At 40.9% G+C, this 19,449-nt stretch overlaps 1 protein-coding gene across 1 annotated transcript in view; it reads left to right on the forward strand.

Annotated features, from left to right (window-relative positions):
- Positions 1 to 7,450, forward strand: part of LOC120035737 (low affinity immunoglobulin gamma Fc region receptor II-a-like) — a gene marked incomplete at its 3' end in the record, with an annotated part of 39,607 nt that extends 32,157 nt beyond the window's left edge. The window contains exons 3-4 of the mRNA XM_038982298.1: positions 2,384 to 2,626; positions 7,334 to 7,450. Of these exons, the coding sequence (XP_038838226.1) occupies positions 2,384 to 2,626; positions 7,334 to 7,450 (360 nt within the window). The remainder of the gene's footprint in view (positions 1 to 2,383; positions 2,627 to 7,333) is intronic.
- Between the last annotated feature and the right edge of the window lie 11,999 nt (positions 7,451 to 19,449).

Genomic DNA, 19,449 nt, shown 5'->3' on the forward strand with positions numbered 1-19,449 from the left:
TTTAAAATGTTTTACAGGGAAGACACAATATGTAAATCTATTAGCTAACCACGTTAGCAAAGGACACGATTTTTTTACTCCCAACAGCTTTTTCCTGCGTCAGTAGCTATCACTAATTCGACTAGATAAAAATATATATAGCCACTAACCAAGAAACAACTTCATAATATGACAGTCTGATAACATATTTATGGTATAGCATAGTTTTTTTGGGGAAAAATGTGCATTTTTCAGGTATAAATCACAGTTCTACATTGCAGCTGCAATCTGAAATAGTGCTGACCCAGCCAGAACAATTACAGAGACCAACGTCATATAACGAATTACTCATCTTAAAACATTTCAGAAAAATACACAGCGTACAGATATTGAAAGCCCAACATCTGGTGAATCCAAACAATATTTCAGATTTATTAAATGTTTTATAACGAAAACAAAATGTAGCGCTAAATTAGCATAGCTATACAAGGCAGATTCGGCTAGGCGCCCACGGTCAGTTCACATGCACAACAGATATGATATAACATCGTAAATTGGGTCTTACTATGGCTGATCTTTCATCAGAATGTTGATCAAAGTGTCCTTTGTCAAGATGAGTCGTTGGTTCCGTTCAGAAATCTTCCTTTCCCACTCCATTTAGCACAGGTACCGGTCGAGTGGCACAGATCTCTCAAATGTAAATAAATTGTGACAACGGAACACCGCAAAACTCCCAAAAAAATTCAAATAATCTGATTAAACTATATTGAAAAAACATACATTACGATGATATGGTCACATGTATCAAACAAAATTCGACACGGAGATAGTTTTCATCCATAACGCCAGCAAAACAGTACACAATCGCAGCTCCAACTCGTGCGAATCAGCAAACCGGAAGTTGTCGGTCACGCCAAAGAAATAGGTCTTATTTCACGTCAGTACCAGATAAACAAAGAATTTCTCCTCTGACGTCTTCTTGACACCCAGAGGAAGGCGAATGAGGTGTGTTTCGGGTCATAGGGGGCACGACCATATATAGGCAGAGCTTTGAAGCCAGCATAACACATCTTGATTTTATGTTCTTGGTCATGGAAAGTGCTGTGAAATGACTTCTGTATCACTCAGAGACAAAATTGAAACGGTTTTAGAAACTAGAGATTGTTTTCTTTCCAATGGTATTATTTATATGCATGTAGTAAGAGCAATAATTGAATAAGAGGCAGTTTAATCTGTTGAGCAAATTATGCTAATGGGAAAATAGCACCCCCTGTATTCTCAAGAAGTTATATATTATATACAGATGGAGCTGTGATCCTGGAGAGACCTGTTTATATATGATGTTTATATATTATATACAGCTGGAGCTGTGATCCTGGAGAGACCTGTTTATATATGATGTTTATATATTATATACAGATGGAGCTGTGATCCTGAAGAGACCTGTTTATATATGATGTTTATATATTATATACAGATGGAGCTGTGATCCTGGAGAGACCTGTTTATATATTATATACAGCTGGAGCTGTGATCCTGAAGAGACCTGTTTATATATGATGTTTATATATTATATACAGATGGAGCTGTGATCCTGGAGAGACCTGTTTATATATTATATACAGCTGGAGCTGTGATCCTGAAGAGACCTGTTTATATATGATGTTTATATATTATATACAGATGGAGCTGTGATCCTGGAGAGACCTGTTTATATATTATATACAGCTGGAGCTGTGATCCTGGAGAGACCTGTTTATATATTATATACAGCTGGAGCTGTGATCCTGGAGAGACCTGTTTATATATGATGTTTATATATTATATACAGCTGGAGCTGTGATCCTGGAGAGACCTGTTTATATATGATGTTTATATATTATATACAGATGGAGCTGTGATCCTGGAGAGACCTGTTTATATATGATGTTTATATATTATATACAGCTGGAGCTGTGATCCTGGAGAGACCTGTTTATATATTATATACAGCTGGAGCTGTGATCCTGGTGAGACCTGTTTATATATTATATACAGCTGGAGCTGTGATCCTGGTGAGACCTGTTTATATATTATATACAGCTGGAGCAGTGATCCTGGAGAGACCTGTTTATATATGATGTTTATATATTATATACAGCTGGAGCTGTGATCCTGGAGAGACCTGTTTATATATGATGTTTATATATTATATACAGATGGAGCTGTGATCCTGGAGAGACCTGTTTATATATTATATACAGCTGGAGCTGTGATCCTGGAGAGACCTGTTTATATATGATGTTTATATATTATATACTGCTGGAGCTGTGATCCTGGTGAGACCTGTTTATATATTATATACAGCTGGAGCTGTGATCCTGGAGAGACCTGTTTATATATGATTTTTATATATTATATACAGATGGAGCTCTGATCCTGGTGAGCCCTGCCCTTCCTGTGACTGAGGGAGATTCTGTGACTCTGCGCTGCAGATACAAGGGAACTCCCTCTGACCTCACAGCTGATTTCTACAAAGATGGATCCCTCATCAGGACTGAGACTACAGGAGAGATGACCATCCCTGCAGTATCCAAGTCAGATGAAGGACTCTACAAGTGTACCAACTCTGAAGGAGAATCACCAGAGAGCTGGATGACAGTGACAGGTGAGGAGAGAATGAAGGTAGTCCGTTACATGTAAGATATAACGGTAACTGAAATCCCTTTCGTTCCCAACAAAAATATTTTAATCAAATTGCAGATAGTACTGAAAAACTAGATGATTACTACGAGTATTACTTTTAAATTCAGAAAAAATGTTTGTGGATTTAAAAAAAATATTTCTCTGTTTTCTCAATGACATTCAAATCAGCTTTGAAAAAAGGCACAAGACTCACCACAAGTCAGAGACCATTATGATGTCAGAGCCCATTATGATGACAGAGACCACTATGATGTCAGAGACCACTATGATGTCAGAGACCATTATGATGACAGAGACCACTATGATGTCAGAGACCACTATGATGTCAGAGACCATTATGATGACAGAGACCACAATGATGTCAGAGACCACTATGATGTCAGAGACCATTATGATGTCAGAGACCATTATGATGTCAGAGACCACTATGATGTCAGAGACCATTATGTTGACAGAGACCACTATGATGTCAGAGACCACTATGATGTCAGAGACCATTATGATGTCAGAGACCATTATGATGACAGAGACCACTATGATGTCAGAGACCATTATGTTGACAGAGACCACTATGATGTCAGAGACCACTATGATGACAGAGACCATTATGAGGTCAGAGACCACTATGATGACAGAGACCATTATGATGTCAGAGACCATTATGATGACACACCAAATGTGTTTGATGGATCACGGGAAAATAGCAGGAATAGGCTTTTGTTGGCTACATTCCAAGCTTTGTCTTCCAATGGTGCGACTGCTGTCGGCATCCAAAGATTACAACTTGAATAAACGCTTGGAGGTCAGGATTTTGTTAATGTTTCCATTTTGTTATTGTTTCCTCTGTGGATTTGTTTTATTTTCAGTAGTGATACTGACTGATAGACTTTAGTTTTTAACCTCTACCGCTTCTCCCTCCCGGATCCGGGATCCTCCTCACCAAAAAAGATGACTAGCATAGCCTAGCCTAGCGCCACAGGGATATCATATAATATAATTTCATGAAATCACAAGTCCAATACAGCATATGAAAGACAAACATCTTGTGAATCCAGCCAACATTTCCGCTTTTTAAAATGTTTTACAGCGAAAACACAATATGTATTTCTATTAGCTAACCACAATAGCCAAACACACAACGGCATATTTTCACCATGTTTCCACCGCATAGGTAGCCTTCACAAAACCCACAAATAGAGATAAAATTAATAACTAACCTTGAACAACTTCATCAGATGACAGTCTTATAACATCATGTTATACAATACATTTATGTTTTGTACGAAAATGACGCTTATTTGAGGTATAAATCATAGTTTTACATTGCAGCCACCATCACAAATATCACCAAAGCAGCCAGAATAATTACAGAGAGCAACGTGAAATATATAAATACTCATCATAAAACATTTATGAAAAATACATGGTGTACAGCAAATGAAAGATAAACATCTTGTGAATCTAGCCAATATTTCCGATTTTTTAAAGAGTTTTACAGCTAAAACACAATATAGAATTATATTAGCTTACCACAATAGCCAAACACACAAAAACATTTATTCACCGCCAACATAGCTTTCGCAAAAACCAGCAAAAGATATAAAATGATTCACTAACCTTTGGACAACTTCATCAGATTTTTATTTTTATTTCACCTTTATTTAACCAGGTAGGCTAGTTGAGAACAAGTTCTTATTTGCAACTGCGACCTGGCCAAGATAAAGCATAGCAGTGTGAACAGACAACACAGAGTTACACATGGAGTAAACAATAAACAAGTCAATAACATGGTAGAAAAAAGGAGAATCTATATACAATGTGTGCAAAAGGCATGAGGTAGGCAATAAATCGAATAATTACAATTTAGCAGATTAACACTGGAGTGATAAATCATCAGATGATCATGTGCAAGAAGAGATACTGGTGTGCAAAAGAGCAGAAAAGTAAATAAATAAAAGCAGTATGGGGGGTGAGGTAGGTAAATTGGGTGGGTAGTTTACAGATGGACTATGTACAGCTGCAGCGATCGGTTAGCTGCTCGGATAGCAGATTTTTAAAGTTGTTGAGGGAGATAAAAGTCTCCAACTTCAGAGATTTTTGCAATTCGTTCCAGTCGCAGGCAGCAGAGAACTGGAAGGAAAGGCGTCCAAATGAGGTTTTAGCTTTAGGGATGATCAGTGAGATACACCTGCTGGAGCGCGTGCTGCGGGTGGGTGTAGCCATCGTGACCAGTGAACTGAGATAAGGCGGCACTTTACCTAGCATAACCTTGTAGATGACCTGGAGCCAGTGGGTCTGACGACGAACATGTAGCGAGGGCCAGCCGACTAGGGCATACAGGTCGCAGTGGTGGGTCGTATAAGGTGCTTTAGTAACAAAACGAATGGCACTGTGATAAACTGCATCCAGTTTGCTGAGTAGAGTGTTGGAAGCTATTTTGTAGATGACATCGCCGAAGTCGAGGATCGGTAGGATAGTCAGTTTTACTAGGGTAAGTTTGGCGGCGTGAGTGAAGGAGGCTTTGTTGCGGAATAGAAAGCCGATTCTTGATTTGATTTTGGATTGGAGATGTTTGATATGAGTCTGGAAGGAGAGTTTGCAGTCTAGCCAGATACCTAGGTACTTATAGATGTCCACATATTCTAGGTCGGAGCCGTCCAGGGTGGTGATGCTAGTCGGGCGTGCGGGTGCAGGCAGCGAACGGTTGAAAAGCATGCATTTGGTTTTACTAGCGTTTAAGAGCAGTTGGAGGCCACGGAAGGAGTGTTGTATGGCATTGAAGCTCGTTTGGAGGTTAGATAGCACAGTGTCCAAGGAAGGGCCGGAAGTATATAGAATGGTGTCGTCTGCGTAGAGGTGGATCAGGGAATCGCCCGCAGCAAGAGCAACATCATTGATGTATACAGAGAAAAGAGTCGGCCCGAGAATTGAACCCTGTGGTACCCCCATAGAGACTGCCAGTGGACCGGACAACATGCCCTCCGATTTGACACACTGAACTCTGTCTGCAAAGTAGTTGGTGAACCAGGCAAGGCAGTCATTAGAAAAACCGAGGCTACTGAGTCTGCCGATAAGAATATGGTGATTGACAGAGTCGAAAGCCTTGGCCAGGTCGATGAAGACGGCTGCACAGTAATGTCTTTTATCGATGGCGGTTATGATGTCGTTTAGTACCTTGAGCGTGGCTGAGGTGCACCCGTGACCGGCTCGGAAACCAGATTGCACAGCGGAGAAGGTACGGTGGGATTCGAGATGGTCAGTGATCTGTTTGTTGACTTGGCTTTCGAAGACCTTAGATAGGCAGGGCAGGATGGATATAGGTCTGTAACAGTTTGGGTCCAGGGTGTCTCCCCCTTTGAAGAGGGGGATGACCGCGGCAGCTTTCCAATCCTTTGGGATCTCAGATGATACGAAGGAGAGGTTGAACAGGCTGGTAATAGGGGGTGCAACAATGGCGGCGGACAGTTTCAGAAATAGGGGGTCCAGATTGTCAAGCCCAGCTGATTTGTATGGGTCCAGGTTTTCCAGCTCTTTCAGAACATCTGCTATCTGGATTTGGGTAAAGGAGAAGCTGGGGAGGCTTGGGCGAGTAGCAGCGGGGGGGCGGGGCTGTTGGCCGAGGTTGGAGTCGCCAGGAGGAAGGCATGGCCAGCCATTGAGAAATGCTTGTTGAAGTCTTCGATTATCACGGATTTATCGGTGGTGACCGTGTTACCTAGCCTCAGTGCAGTGGGCAGCTGGGAGCTGGGAGATGACAGTCTTATAACATCATGTTATACAATACATTTATGTTTTGTTCGAAAATGTGCATATTTAGAGCTGCAAATCGTGGTTATACATTGTGAATACGTAGCAACAATTCGCCAGAATGTCCGGAGATATTTTGGACACTCACCTAATCTGACCAAAGAACTCATCATAAACTTTACATAAAAATACTTGTTGTATGGCAAATGAAAGATACACTGGTTCTTAATGCAACCGCTGTGTTAGATTTTTTAAAATAACTTTACCACAACATACCATGGTCCGGACAAAAGACCGGACCTGCCACTCCAAAAGCTCTTATTCGGCCTCACATCAAGCTAGACACCCCATTCAACCTTCCACTGCCTGTTGACATCTAGTGGAAGGCGTATGAAGTGCATGCATATCGATAAATATAAGCCAGTTGAATAGGCAGGCCCTGACACAGAGCCTCGTTTTCAGATTTTTCACTTCCTATATGGAAGTTTGCTGCCATATGAGTTCTGTTATACTCACAGATATATTTCAAACAGTTTTAGAAACTCAGTGTTTTCTATCCAATAGTAATAATAATATGCATATATTAGCATCTGAGACAGAGTAGGAGGCCGTTCACTATGGTCACCAACTCATCCAAAAGTGAAAATGCTGCCCCCTATCTCAAACAGGATATTATTAACCATGAATATATACTGAACATTTACATTATGAACAGAATTCTAAATCTGTGTGTGTGTGTGTGTGTGTGTGTGTGTGTGTGTGTGTGTGTGTGTGTGTGTGTGTGTGTGTGTGTGTGTGTGTGTGTGTGTGTGTGTGTGTGTGTGTGTGTGTGTGTGTGTGTATATTTTCTTGTCATTTCCATGCCTCTCTCCAGGTGTCATTCTTCCTTCAACTGTAGTTCCAACTCCCATTCCATATCCAGCAGTCCCAGTGTTGTCCATGTCTCTACCCAGGCTGCTGTGTAGTCTACTGGTGGGGTCTCCCTACCTGCTGGTGACCATCATACTGCTGGTGAAATGCTGCCGGAGCAAGGCTCAAGGTGAGAACCTGAGTTTATACAGGATCACCTCATTTGTAATCAGAATTATATTATTATGGCCATTGAAATGCTGTTAAAATGAGATCCAACAAGAACATCAAGGAGTTCAGAAATCCAGAGGACAAAAACAAAAGTCTCAATGTTGATGACTCTAGTCTGGATCCCTGCACAGTCTCAATGTTGATGACTCTAATCTGGATCCCTGCACAGTCTCAATGTTGATGACTCTAGTCTGGATCCCTGCACAGTCTCAATGTATGTTGATGACTCTAGTCTGGATCCCTGCACAGTCTCAATGTATGTTAATGACTCTAGTCTGTATCCCTGCACAGTCTCAATGTATGTTGATGACTCTAGTCTGGATCCCTGCACAGTCTCAATGTATGTTAATGACTCTAGTCTGGATCCCTGTACAGTCTCATTGTATGTTGATGACTCTAGTCTGGATCCCTGCACAGTCTCAATGTATGTTAATGACTCTAGTCTGGATCCCTGCACAGTCTCAATGTATGTTGATGACTCTAGTCTGGATCCCTGCACAGTCTCAATGTATGTTAATGACTCTAGTTTCTAATCTGGATCCCTGCACAGTCTCAATGTTGATGACTCTAATCTGGATCCCTGCACAGTCTCAATGTTGATGACTCTAATCTGGATCCCTGCACAGTCTCAATGTATGTTAATGACTCTAGTCTGGATCCCTGCACAGTCTCAATGTATGTTAATGACTCTAGTCTGGATCCCTGCACAGTCTCAATGTATGTTAATGACTCTAGTCTGGATCCCTGCACAGTCTCAATGTATGTTAATGACTCTAGTCTGGATCCCTGCACAGTCTCAATGTATGTTGATGACTCTAGTCTGGATCCCTGCACAGTCTCAATGTATGTTAATGACTCTAGTCTGGATCCCTGCACAGTCTCAATGTATGTTGAAGACTCTAGTCTGGATCCCTGCACAGTCTCAATGTATGTTAATGACTCTAGTCTGGATCCCTGCACAGTCTCAATGTATGTTAATGACTCTAGTCTGGATCCCTGCACAGTCTCATTGTATGTTGATGACTCTAGTCTGGATCCCTGAACAGTCTCAATGTCTGTTGATGACTCTAGTCTGGATCCCTGCACAGTCTCAATGTATGTTGATGACTCTAGTCTGGATCCCTGCACAGTCTCAATGTATGTTAATGACTCTAGTCTGGATCCCTGCACAGTCTCAATGTATGTTGATGACTCTAGTCTGGATCCCTGCACAGTCTCAATGTATGTTAATGACTCTAGTCTGTATCCCTGCACGGTCTCAATGTATGTTGATGACTCTAGTCTGGATCCCTGCACAGTCTCAATGTATGTTAATGACTCTAGTCTGTATCCCTGCACAGTCTCATTGTATGTTGATGACTCTAGTCTGGATCCCTGCACAGTCTCAATGTATGTTAATGACTCTAGTCTGGATCCCTGCACAGTCTCAATGTATGTTGATGACTCTAGTCTGGATCCCTGCACAGTCTCAATGTATGTTGATGACTCTAGTCTGGATCCCTGCACAGTCTCAATGTATGTTAATGACTCTAGTCTGGATCCCTGCACAGTCTCATTGTATGTTGATGACTCTAGTCTGGATCCCTGCACAGTCTCAATGTATGTTGATGACTCTAGTCTGTATCCCTGCACAGTCTCAATGTATGTTAATGACTCTAGTCTGGATCCCTGCCCAGTCTCAATGTATGTTAATGACTCTAGTCTGGATCCCTGCACAGTCTCAATGTATGTTGATGACTCTAGTCTGGATCCCTGCACAGTCTCAATGTATGTTAATGACTCTAGTCTGGATCCCTGCACAGTCTCAATGTATGTTGATGACTCTAGTCTGGATCCCTGCACAGTCTCAATGTCTGTTGATGACTCTAGTCTGGATCCCTGCACAGTCTCAATGTATGTTGATGACTCTAGTCTGGATCCCTGCACAGTCTCAATGTATGTTAATGACTCTAGTCTGGATCCCTGCACAGTCTCAATGTATGTTGATGACTCTAGTCTGTATCCCTGCACAGTCTCAATGTATGTTGATGACTCTAGTCTGGATCCCTGCACAGTCTCAATGTATGTTGATGACTCTAGTCTGGATCCCTGCACAGTGTCAATGTATGTTGATGACTCTAGTCTGGATCCCTGCACAGTGTCAATGTATGTTGATGACTCTAGTTGCACATTGAAGATCTTGGTCACTTTTCTAGCCTCTCTGGACTAAAACCTAATTATGACAAGTATTATGTATTGGATCCCAAAAAAATACAGTGTTTAGGCTACCTTGTAGTTTACCAATAAAATGGGCAGATGGTGAAGCAGACATACTTGGTATTCACATCTCAAAAAATATAAATTAACTTACCACAATTCATTTCAATCGATAGTTAGCGAAAATAGGTAAGATTCTGCAACCAGAATCGTATCGAAATGTAGAGGTAAATACTTACTACTTAAATAATATTACTATTTATGGAAAAACCACATTGATTAACTATTTGGTCCTATCACAGTTGACTGACTTACTAATGGTCCTATCACAGTTGACTGACTAATGGTCCAATCACAGTTAACCTCTAACGGCCCTCTACCCCGGGTCCGGGATCACCCCCCCCCCCCCCCCCACACTGATTAGCATAGCTAGCATAGCTTCACAAGTAGATAGTAGCATCTAAATATCATTAAATCACAAGTCCAAGACACCAGATGAAAGATACAGATCTTGTGAATAAACCCATCATTTCTGTTTTTTAAAATGTTTTACAGGGAAGACACAATATGTAAATCTATTAGCTAACCACGTTATCAAAATACACCATCTTTGTTTGTCCACCATGTTCTCTCTCCACCACTAGCTATCACCAATTCGGCTAAACTAAGATATTGATAGCCACAAACCAAGAAAAAAACTCATCAGATGACAGTCTGATAACATATTTATGGTATAGGATAGGTGTTGTTAGAAAAAAGTGCATATTTCAGGTAGAAATCACAGTTTACAATTGCACCGACCATCACAAATGACTAGAATTACTAGATAGAGCAACGTGTATGACCCATTTACTCATCATAAAACATTTCATAAAAATAGACAAAGCATAGCAATGGAAAGACACAGTTCTTGTGATTTCAGACCATATTTCAGATTTTCTAAGCGTTTTTCAGCGAAAACACAATAAATCGATAAGTTAGCATACCACATGTGCAAACGTTAGTAGAGCATGAATTCAAGGCAAAGGGAGCTATAACGTTATCATCGCCAAAATATATTAATTTTTTCACTAACCTTCTCAGAATTCTTCCGATGACACTCCTGTAACATCATTTTACAACATACATATACAGTTTGTTCGAAAATGTGCATATATAGCCATACAAAACCGTGGTTATACAATGGAAATAGTCACAACTCAAGCCTCAAAATGAGGAACGTCAGCTTTCAGAGTGATCTAGTTTAATCGAAAGCTAATCATATACTTGACTAAAAAATACAGGGTTGACAGGAATCGAAAGACAAATTAGTTCTTAATGCAACCGCTGATTTACATTTTTTAAATTATCCTTACTTTTCAATACAGGGTTCGCCAAGTGAAGCTATACCAAACAAAATGGCGAAATATGCGTTTAAAATATTTTGACAGAACAACGATTTATCATATTAAATATTGCTTACTTTGAGCTGTTCTTCCATCAGATTCTTGGGCAATGTATCCTTTCTATGTTATAAACGTCTTTTGGTCGATAGATGTCCTCTGTCCTTCGAAATGTCCACCACCAACGACCGAGACCCCGAAACGTTCCCAAAGCTAAAAAGTGCACGACAAAGAATTCCTCAGAATCGCACTAAACGGATATAAATTGCTATAAAACGGTTCAAATTAACTACATTATGATGTTTTTAACAACTATAACGAGTAAAAACATGACCAGACAAATATAACTAGTTAAACAACGATTTGGAATGAGGCAGGTCCGATGTCCATCCTGCTTGTGACGCGCGGAGAAGAGAGAGAGGTCCTCCCACGTTTTGTGGTGTTATAGTGGCTGGGATTGTGCAATCGACTCCATTCAAAACGTGATGACGTACAGACACCCAGAGGAAGACGTAGGCAGTGTCGGTTTCTTCATAGCATTGACTGTCGCCTTAAAAACAGACTCCAGATCAGGGGTAAAAATTTCTGAAATCTGACCCCTGTCATGAAAAGTGCTGTAGATATTGTTCTGTACCACTCAGAGACAAAATTCCAACGGCTATAGAAACTAGAAAGTGTTTTCTATCAAATAATAACAATAATATGCATTTTGTACGATCAAGAATTTAGCACGAGGCAGTTTAATTTGGAGACACAAATATGCTAATGCGGAACAGCACCCCCTATAGTTCCAAGAAGTTAACTGACTAATGGTCCTATCACAGTTGACTGACTTACTAATGGTCCTATCACAGTTGACTTACTAATGGTCCTATCACAGTTGACTGACTTACTAATGGTCCTATCACAGTTAACTGACTAATGGTCCTATCACAGTTGACTTACTTACTAATGGCACTGCCTACTCCAGATGACTCGTTTTTTAAATCATATGAAAAAAAAAGATTTCTTTTTTTTTGGAATGCTAAGCCAGACAAAATTAAATGTGCCTATTTATATAATAAATATGAGTTTATACAGATTACAACCTCTCATTTCCGACTAATTTAATATTAATTGCTTAAAGAATCTCCCTCCCTAAACAAGCCATACAAAGCTGGTTACAATTTCAGTTTTATCCTCCAGAAAAGAGAGAACAAATATTACAACAAATGTTATGGTTAAACTCAAATATATTGATGAATAAAAACCATTCTTTATGGAAAAAATGAAGAAAAATACACTGCTCAAAAAAATAAAGGGAACACTTAAACAACACAATGTAACTCCAAGTCAATCACACTTCTGTGAAATCAAACTGTCCACTTAGGAAGGAACACTGATTGACAATAAATTTCACATGCTGTTGTGCAAATGGAATAGACAAAAGGTGGAAATTATAGGCAATTAGCAAGACACCCCCAATAAAGGAGTGGTTCTGCAGGTGCGAGGTCATTTTGCAGGGCTCTCGCAGTGCTCCTCCTTGCACAAAGGCAGAGGTAGCGGTCCTGCTGCTGGGTTGTTGCCCTCCTACGGCCTCCTCCACGTCTCCTGATGTACTGGCCTGTCTCCTGGTAGCGCCTCCATGCTCTGGACACTACGCTGACAGACACAGCAAACCTTCTTGCCACAGCTCGCATTGATGTGCCATCCTGGATGAGCTGCACTACCTGAGCCACTTGTGTGGGTTGTAGACTCCGTCTCATGCTACCACTAGAGTGAAAGCACCGCCAGCATTCAAAAGTGACCAAAACATCAGCCAGAAAGCATAGGAACTGAGAAGTGGTCTGTGGTCACCACCTGCAGAACCACTCCTTTATTGGGGGTGTCTTGCTAATTGCCTATAATTTCCACCTTTTGTCTATTCCATTTGCACAACAGCATGTGAAATGTATTGTCAATCAGTGTTGCTTCCTAAGTGGACAGTTTGATTTCACAGAAGTGTGATTGACTTGGAGTTACATTGTGTTGTTTAAGTGTTCCCTTTATTTTTTTGAGCAGTGTATATTATATTTATTAATGATATTATGAGTTATGTCACATATGCAGTTATTGAAAATATATGGGAATATCTGCTCAATCCAAACTCACAACCAACTGATTGCAGCACCATCACAAAACTGGAGGAGGCAGGAGGAAAAGGGAGAAGGTAGGGAACTTGTTTGCCTGCCATATATTAAAGATACAAATTGGCAGAAAAGAACTGCATAAATAGAAAAATATACCAGTTTCATCTGAGGACACACATGTAGACAGCTACACCATACATGTTGCAAACAAATGTTCAATGTACCAATTCCATGGCACATGGTTTATCAACTAGTACATAAAAACTACACTTGATTCAACAGTTAGAGTTTTTCAATTTAAATTATTATATAAAATTCGAGCCACCAACAGAATGCTATATTATATTATATATATATAGTTGAAGAGGGGTGGTGGAGGGGTTAAAAAGAGGGGTTAAAAATCTGAAATATATTACAAGGACTGGCAATACTGCAGTAGCTCTGACCGAGTCATGTTTTAAAGTGTTGATAACTAGTTCTGACCGAGTCATGTCTTAACTTCTTCTGGCTGCAGGGGCAGTATTGAGTAACCTGGATAAAGGTGCACATTTCAAGCGGCCTCGTACTTAATTCTTGCTCGTACAATATGCATACTATTATTACTATTGGATAGAAAACACTCTCTAGTTTCTAAAACCGTTTGAATTATATCTGTGAGTCAAACAGAACTCATTTGGCACAAACTTCCTGACCAGGAAGTGGAAAGTCTGAAATCGAGGCTCTGTTCTACTTCCTGCCTATAAATGGGCATGACACGTGTTGATATACATACACGTCATACACCTTCCCCTGGATGTCAAGCGGAAGTGAGAGAAGAAATGAGTGGATTATCTTGCTCTGAAGTGGAATACAAGCTCTTTGTATGACGTGTCCCCCACTTCCGGTTTTCTGGAGAGCGCGAAGAGGGACTTGGATTTGCCTTCTGTTTAGCTGCCGTTATAGGCGACTACTATCTCCGGCTTTGATTTTATTTGATACATTTGACCATATCATCGTAAAGTATGTTTTTTCAATATAGTTTAATCAGATTATTGAAATTTTTTCGGGAGTTTTGCCGTGTTCCGTTCTCTGACTTTGATGGAGAGATTCGTGCCACTTGGCTAGTGTGCTTGCTAAATCGAGAGGGAAAGTGGCCTTCTAAATCCAAACAGCGATTGTTCTTGACAAAGGACCCCTTGTCCAACATTCTGATGAAAGATCAGCAAAAGTAAGAAACATTTTATGATGCTATTTCATATATCTGTCGTACATGTGAACTAGTCGTGGGCGCCCAACTTTTGGGTACTCTAGCTATACCGAAGCTGGATGTCGTAATGAAGTTATTTTTTAGAATTCTAACACTGCGATTTCATTAAGAACTAATGGATCTATAATTTCCTATACAACATGTATTTTTTAGTTATGTTTATGAATAGCTATTTGGTCAGAATATGTGTGTCAGAAAAAGTGTCCGAAAAATATCCGGACGTTCTGGGAAAAAGATTCTACGTTAGCACAGTGTGTAACCACTGATTTCAGCTCTAAATATGCACATTTTCGAACAAAACATAAGTGTATGTATAACCTGATGTTATAGGACTGTCATCTGATGAAGAAAATCAAGGTTAGTCAAAAATTATATATCTTTTACTGGTTTGTTACGATCGCTAACCTTTTGCTACTGGGAAATGGCATGTGTTTCTGGCTATTGTGGTAAGCTAATATAACGCTATATTGTGTTTTCGCTGTAAAACACTTAATAAATCGGAAATATTGGCTGGAATCACAAGATGCCTGTCTTTCATTTGCTGTACACCATGTATTTTTCAGAAATGTTTTATGATGAGTAATTAAGTATTTGACGTTGGTGTCTGTAATTATTATGGCTGCTTTCGGTGCAATTTCTGATTGTAGCTGCAATGTAAACTATGATTTATACCTGAAATATGCACATTTTCCGAACAAAACATAGATTTATTGTATAACATGTTGTAAGACTGTCATCTGATGAAGTTGTTTCTTGGTTAGTTTGGTTGGTTCTTGGTTAGTTAGGTTGGTTTTGTGCATGCTACCTGTGCTGTGAAAAATGTCTGTCCTTTTTTGTATTTGGTGGTGAGCTAACATAAATATACGTGCTGTTTTCGCTGTAAAATATTTAAAAAATCGGACATGTTGGCTGGATTCACAAGATGTGTACCTTTCATTTGCTGTATTGGACTTGTTAATGTGTGAAAGTTAAATATTTTAAAAGAATATACAGTGGGGAGAACAAGTATTTGATACACTGACAATTTTGCAGGTTTTCCTACTTACAAAGCATGTAGAGGTCTGTAATTTTTATCATAGGTACACTTCAACTGTGAGAGAAGGAATCTAAAACAAAAATCCAGAAAATCACATTGTATGATTTTTAAGTAATTAATTTGCATTTTATTGCATGACATAAGTATTTGATACATCAGAAAAGCAGAACTGAATATTTGGTACAGAAACCTTAGTTTGCAATTACAGAGATCATACGTTTCCTGTAGTTCTTGACCAGGTTTGCACACACTGCAGCAGGGATTTTGGCCCACTCCTCCATACAGACCTTCTCCAGATCCTTCAGGTTTCGGGGCTGTCGCTGGGCAATACGGACTTTCGGCTCCCTCCAAAGATTTTCTATTGGGTTCAGGTCTGAATTAAAAATCTGGCTAGGCCACTCCAGGACCTTGAGATGCTTCTTACGGAGCCACTCCTTAGTTGCCCTGGCTGTGTGTTTCGGGTCGTTGTCATGCTGGAAGACCCAGCCACGACCCATCTTCAATGCTCTTACTGAGGGAAGGAGGTTGTTGGTCAAGATCTCGCGATACATGGCCCCATCCATCCTCCCCTCAATACGGTGCAGTCGTCCTGTCCCCTTTGCAGAAAAGCATCCCCAAAGAATGATGTTTCCACCTCCATGCTTCACGGTTGGGATGGTGTTCTTGGGGTTGTACTCATCCTTCTATTCCTCCAAACACGGCGAGTGGAGTTTAGAGCAAAAAGCTCTATTTTTGTCTCATCAGACCACATGACCTTCTCCCATTCCTCCTCTGGATCATCCAGATGGTCATTGGCAAACTTCAGACGGGCCTGGACATGCGCTGGCTTGAGCAGGGGGACCTTGCGTGCGCTGCAGGATTTTAATCCATGACGGCGTAGTGTGTTACTAATGGTTTTCTTTGAGACTGTGGTCCCAGCTCTCTTCAGGTCATTGACCAGGTCCTGCCGTGTAGTTCTGGGCTGATCCCTCACATTCCTCATGATCATTGATGCCCCACGAGGTGAGATCTTGCATGGAGCCCCAGACCGAGGGTGATTGACCGTCATCTTGAACTTCTTCCATTTTCTAATAATTGTGCCAACAGTTGTTGCCTTCTCACCAAGCTGCTTGGCTATTGTCCTGTAGCCCATCCCAGCCTTGTACAGGTCTACAATTTATCCCTGATGTCCTTACACAGCTCTCTGGTCTTGGCCATTGTGGAGAGGTTGGAGTCTGTTTGATTGAGTGTGTGGACAGGTGTCTTTTATACAGGTAACGAGTTCAAACAGGTGCAGTTAATACAGGTAATGAGTGGAGAACAGGAGGGCTTCTTAAAGAAAAACTAACAGGTCTGTGAGAGCCGGAATTCTTACTGGTTGGTAGGTGATCAAATACTTATGTCATGCAATAAAATGCAAATTAATTACTTAAAAATCATACAATGTGATTTTCTGGATTTTTGTTTTAGATTCCGTCTCTCACAGTTGAAGTGTACCTATGATAAAAATGACAGACCTCTACATGCTTTGTAAGTAGGAAAACCTGCAAAATCGGCAGTGTATCAAATACTTGTTCTCCCCACTGTATTTTGAATTTCGCGCCCTGCACTTGAGCTGGCTGTTGTCATATTGTGGGCGGCCTCGGGCTGCAGCCTGAAGAAGTTTTAAAGTGTTGATAACTAACTCTGACCGAGTCATGTCTTAAAGTGTTGATAACTAGCTCTGACTAGCTCTGACGGGCCGCCCCCAGGTGGTGAGGGTAGGTAACAACATCTCCACCCCGCTGATCCTCAACACTGGGGCCCCACAAGGGTGCGTTCTGAGCCCTCTCCTGAACTCCCTGTTCACCCACGACTGCGTGGCCATGCACGCCTCCAACTCAATCATCAAGTTTGCGGACGACACTACAGTAGTATGCTTGATTACCAACAACGACGAGACGGCCTACAGGGAGGAGGTGAGGGCCCTCGGAGTGTGGTGTCAGGAAAATAACCTCACACTCAACGTCAACAAAACAAAGGAGATGATTGTGGACTTCAGGAAACAGCAGAGGGAGCACCCCCCTATCCACATCGACGGGACAGTAGTGGAGAAGGTGGAAACAACAAACTGAATTGGTCCACCCACACAGACAGCGTTGTGAAGAAGGCGCTGCAGCGCCTCTTCAAACTCAAGAGGCTGAAGAAATTCGGCTTGTCATGAAAAGCACTCACAAACTTCTACAGATGCACAATCGAGAGCATCCTGTCAGGCTGTATCACCACCTGGTACGGCAACTGCTCCCCCCACAACCGTAAGGCTCTCCAGAGGGTAGTGAGGTCTGCACAACGCATCACCGAGGGCAAACTACCTGCCCTCCAGGACACCTACACCACCCGATGTCACAGGAAGGCCATAAAGATCATCAAGGACAACAACCACCCGAGCCACTGCCTGTTCACCCCGCTATCATCCTGAAGGCGAGGTCAGTACAGGTGCATCAAAGCAGGGACCGAGAGACTGAAAAACAGCTTCTATCTCAAGGCCATCAGACTGTTAAAAAGCCACCACTAACATTTAGTGGCCGCTGATAACATACTGACTCAACTCCAGCCACTTTAATAATGGGAATTGATGGAAATTATGTAAAAATGTATTCACTAGCCACTTTAAACAATGCCACTTAATATAATGTTTACATACCCTACATTACTCATCTCATATGTATAGACTGTACACTATACCATCTACTGCATCTTGCCTATGCCATTCTGTACCATCACTCATTCATCTTTATGTACATATTCTTTATCCCTTTACACTTGTGTGTATAAGGTAGTAGTTGTGGAATTGTTAGGTTAGATTAGTTGTTTGTTATTACTGCATTGTCGGAACTAGAAGCACAAGCATTTCGCTACACTCGCATTAACATCTGCTAACCATGTGTATGTGACTAATAAAATTTGATTTGATTTGACCAAGTCATGTCTTAAAGTGTTGATAACTAGCTCTAAGTTAACCACGATTTTAATTGTTGATAACTGTAGCTCTGATTGAACCATGTGTGGCAGACCAGGGGGTTTGGTCAAAACGGTTACACAGATCCGACACGGACAGAGTAGGTTTAGCTCGGTTTCAAGGGTGTTTATTTAAATAACAAACAAAAAGGAAACCCTCTCACCCACCCTCTGTCAGGACCCGGTGTGAGAAACAGTCACTAATAGTCGGCAGAACCCAGAAGATGAGGCAGACTCAGCAGTACTAGAGACGGTGGTTTAACCTTTTGTCAATAGGGGGAGCTGTTAGCATTATTTTTTTTTTTACATTTCCAAATTAAACTGCCTCGTACTCAATTCTTGATCGTACAATATGCATATTATTGTTATTATTGGATAGAAAACAGTCTATAGTTTCTATAGGAGTTGAAATTTTGTCTCTGAGTGGTACAGAACAATTTCTACAGCACTTTTCATGACAGGGTTCAGATTTCAGAAATTTTTACCTCTGATCTGGGGTCTGTTTTTAAGGCGACAGTGAATGCTATGAAGAAACCGACACTGCCTACGTCTTCCTCTGGGTGTCTGTACGTCATCACGTTTTCAATGGAATCGATGGGACGTTCACAGCCATTATAAAAGACGAAAATGTACAGAGACCACCCTTTCTCAACGTGCGCCTGAAGCGTAAAGGACATCGGACCTGCCTCGTTCCAAATCGTTTTCTAACCAGCAGTATTTCTCCGGTCATGTTTTCAGTCGTTATAGTTGTTAAAAACATCATAATGTAGTGAATTTTAACCGTTTTATATCAATTTATATCCGTTTAGTGCGATTTTGAGGAATTTATTTGTCGTGCACTCTGAAAGTTTGGACACGTTTTAGGTCGTGTCGGTCGTTGGTGGTGGACATTTCGAAGGACAGAGGACATCTATCGACCAAAAGACGTTTATAACATAGAAAGGATACATTGCCCAAGAATATGATGGAAGATCAGCTCAAAGTAAGCAATATTTAATATGATAAACCGTGTTT

This window comes from Salvelinus namaycush, unplaced genomic scaffold (genome assembly GCF_016432855.1).
Source record: "Salvelinus namaycush isolate Seneca unplaced genomic scaffold, SaNama_1.0 Scaffold110, whole genome shotgun sequence".
Lineage (NCBI taxonomy): Eukaryota > Metazoa > Chordata > Actinopteri > Salmoniformes > Salmonidae > Salvelinus > Salvelinus namaycush.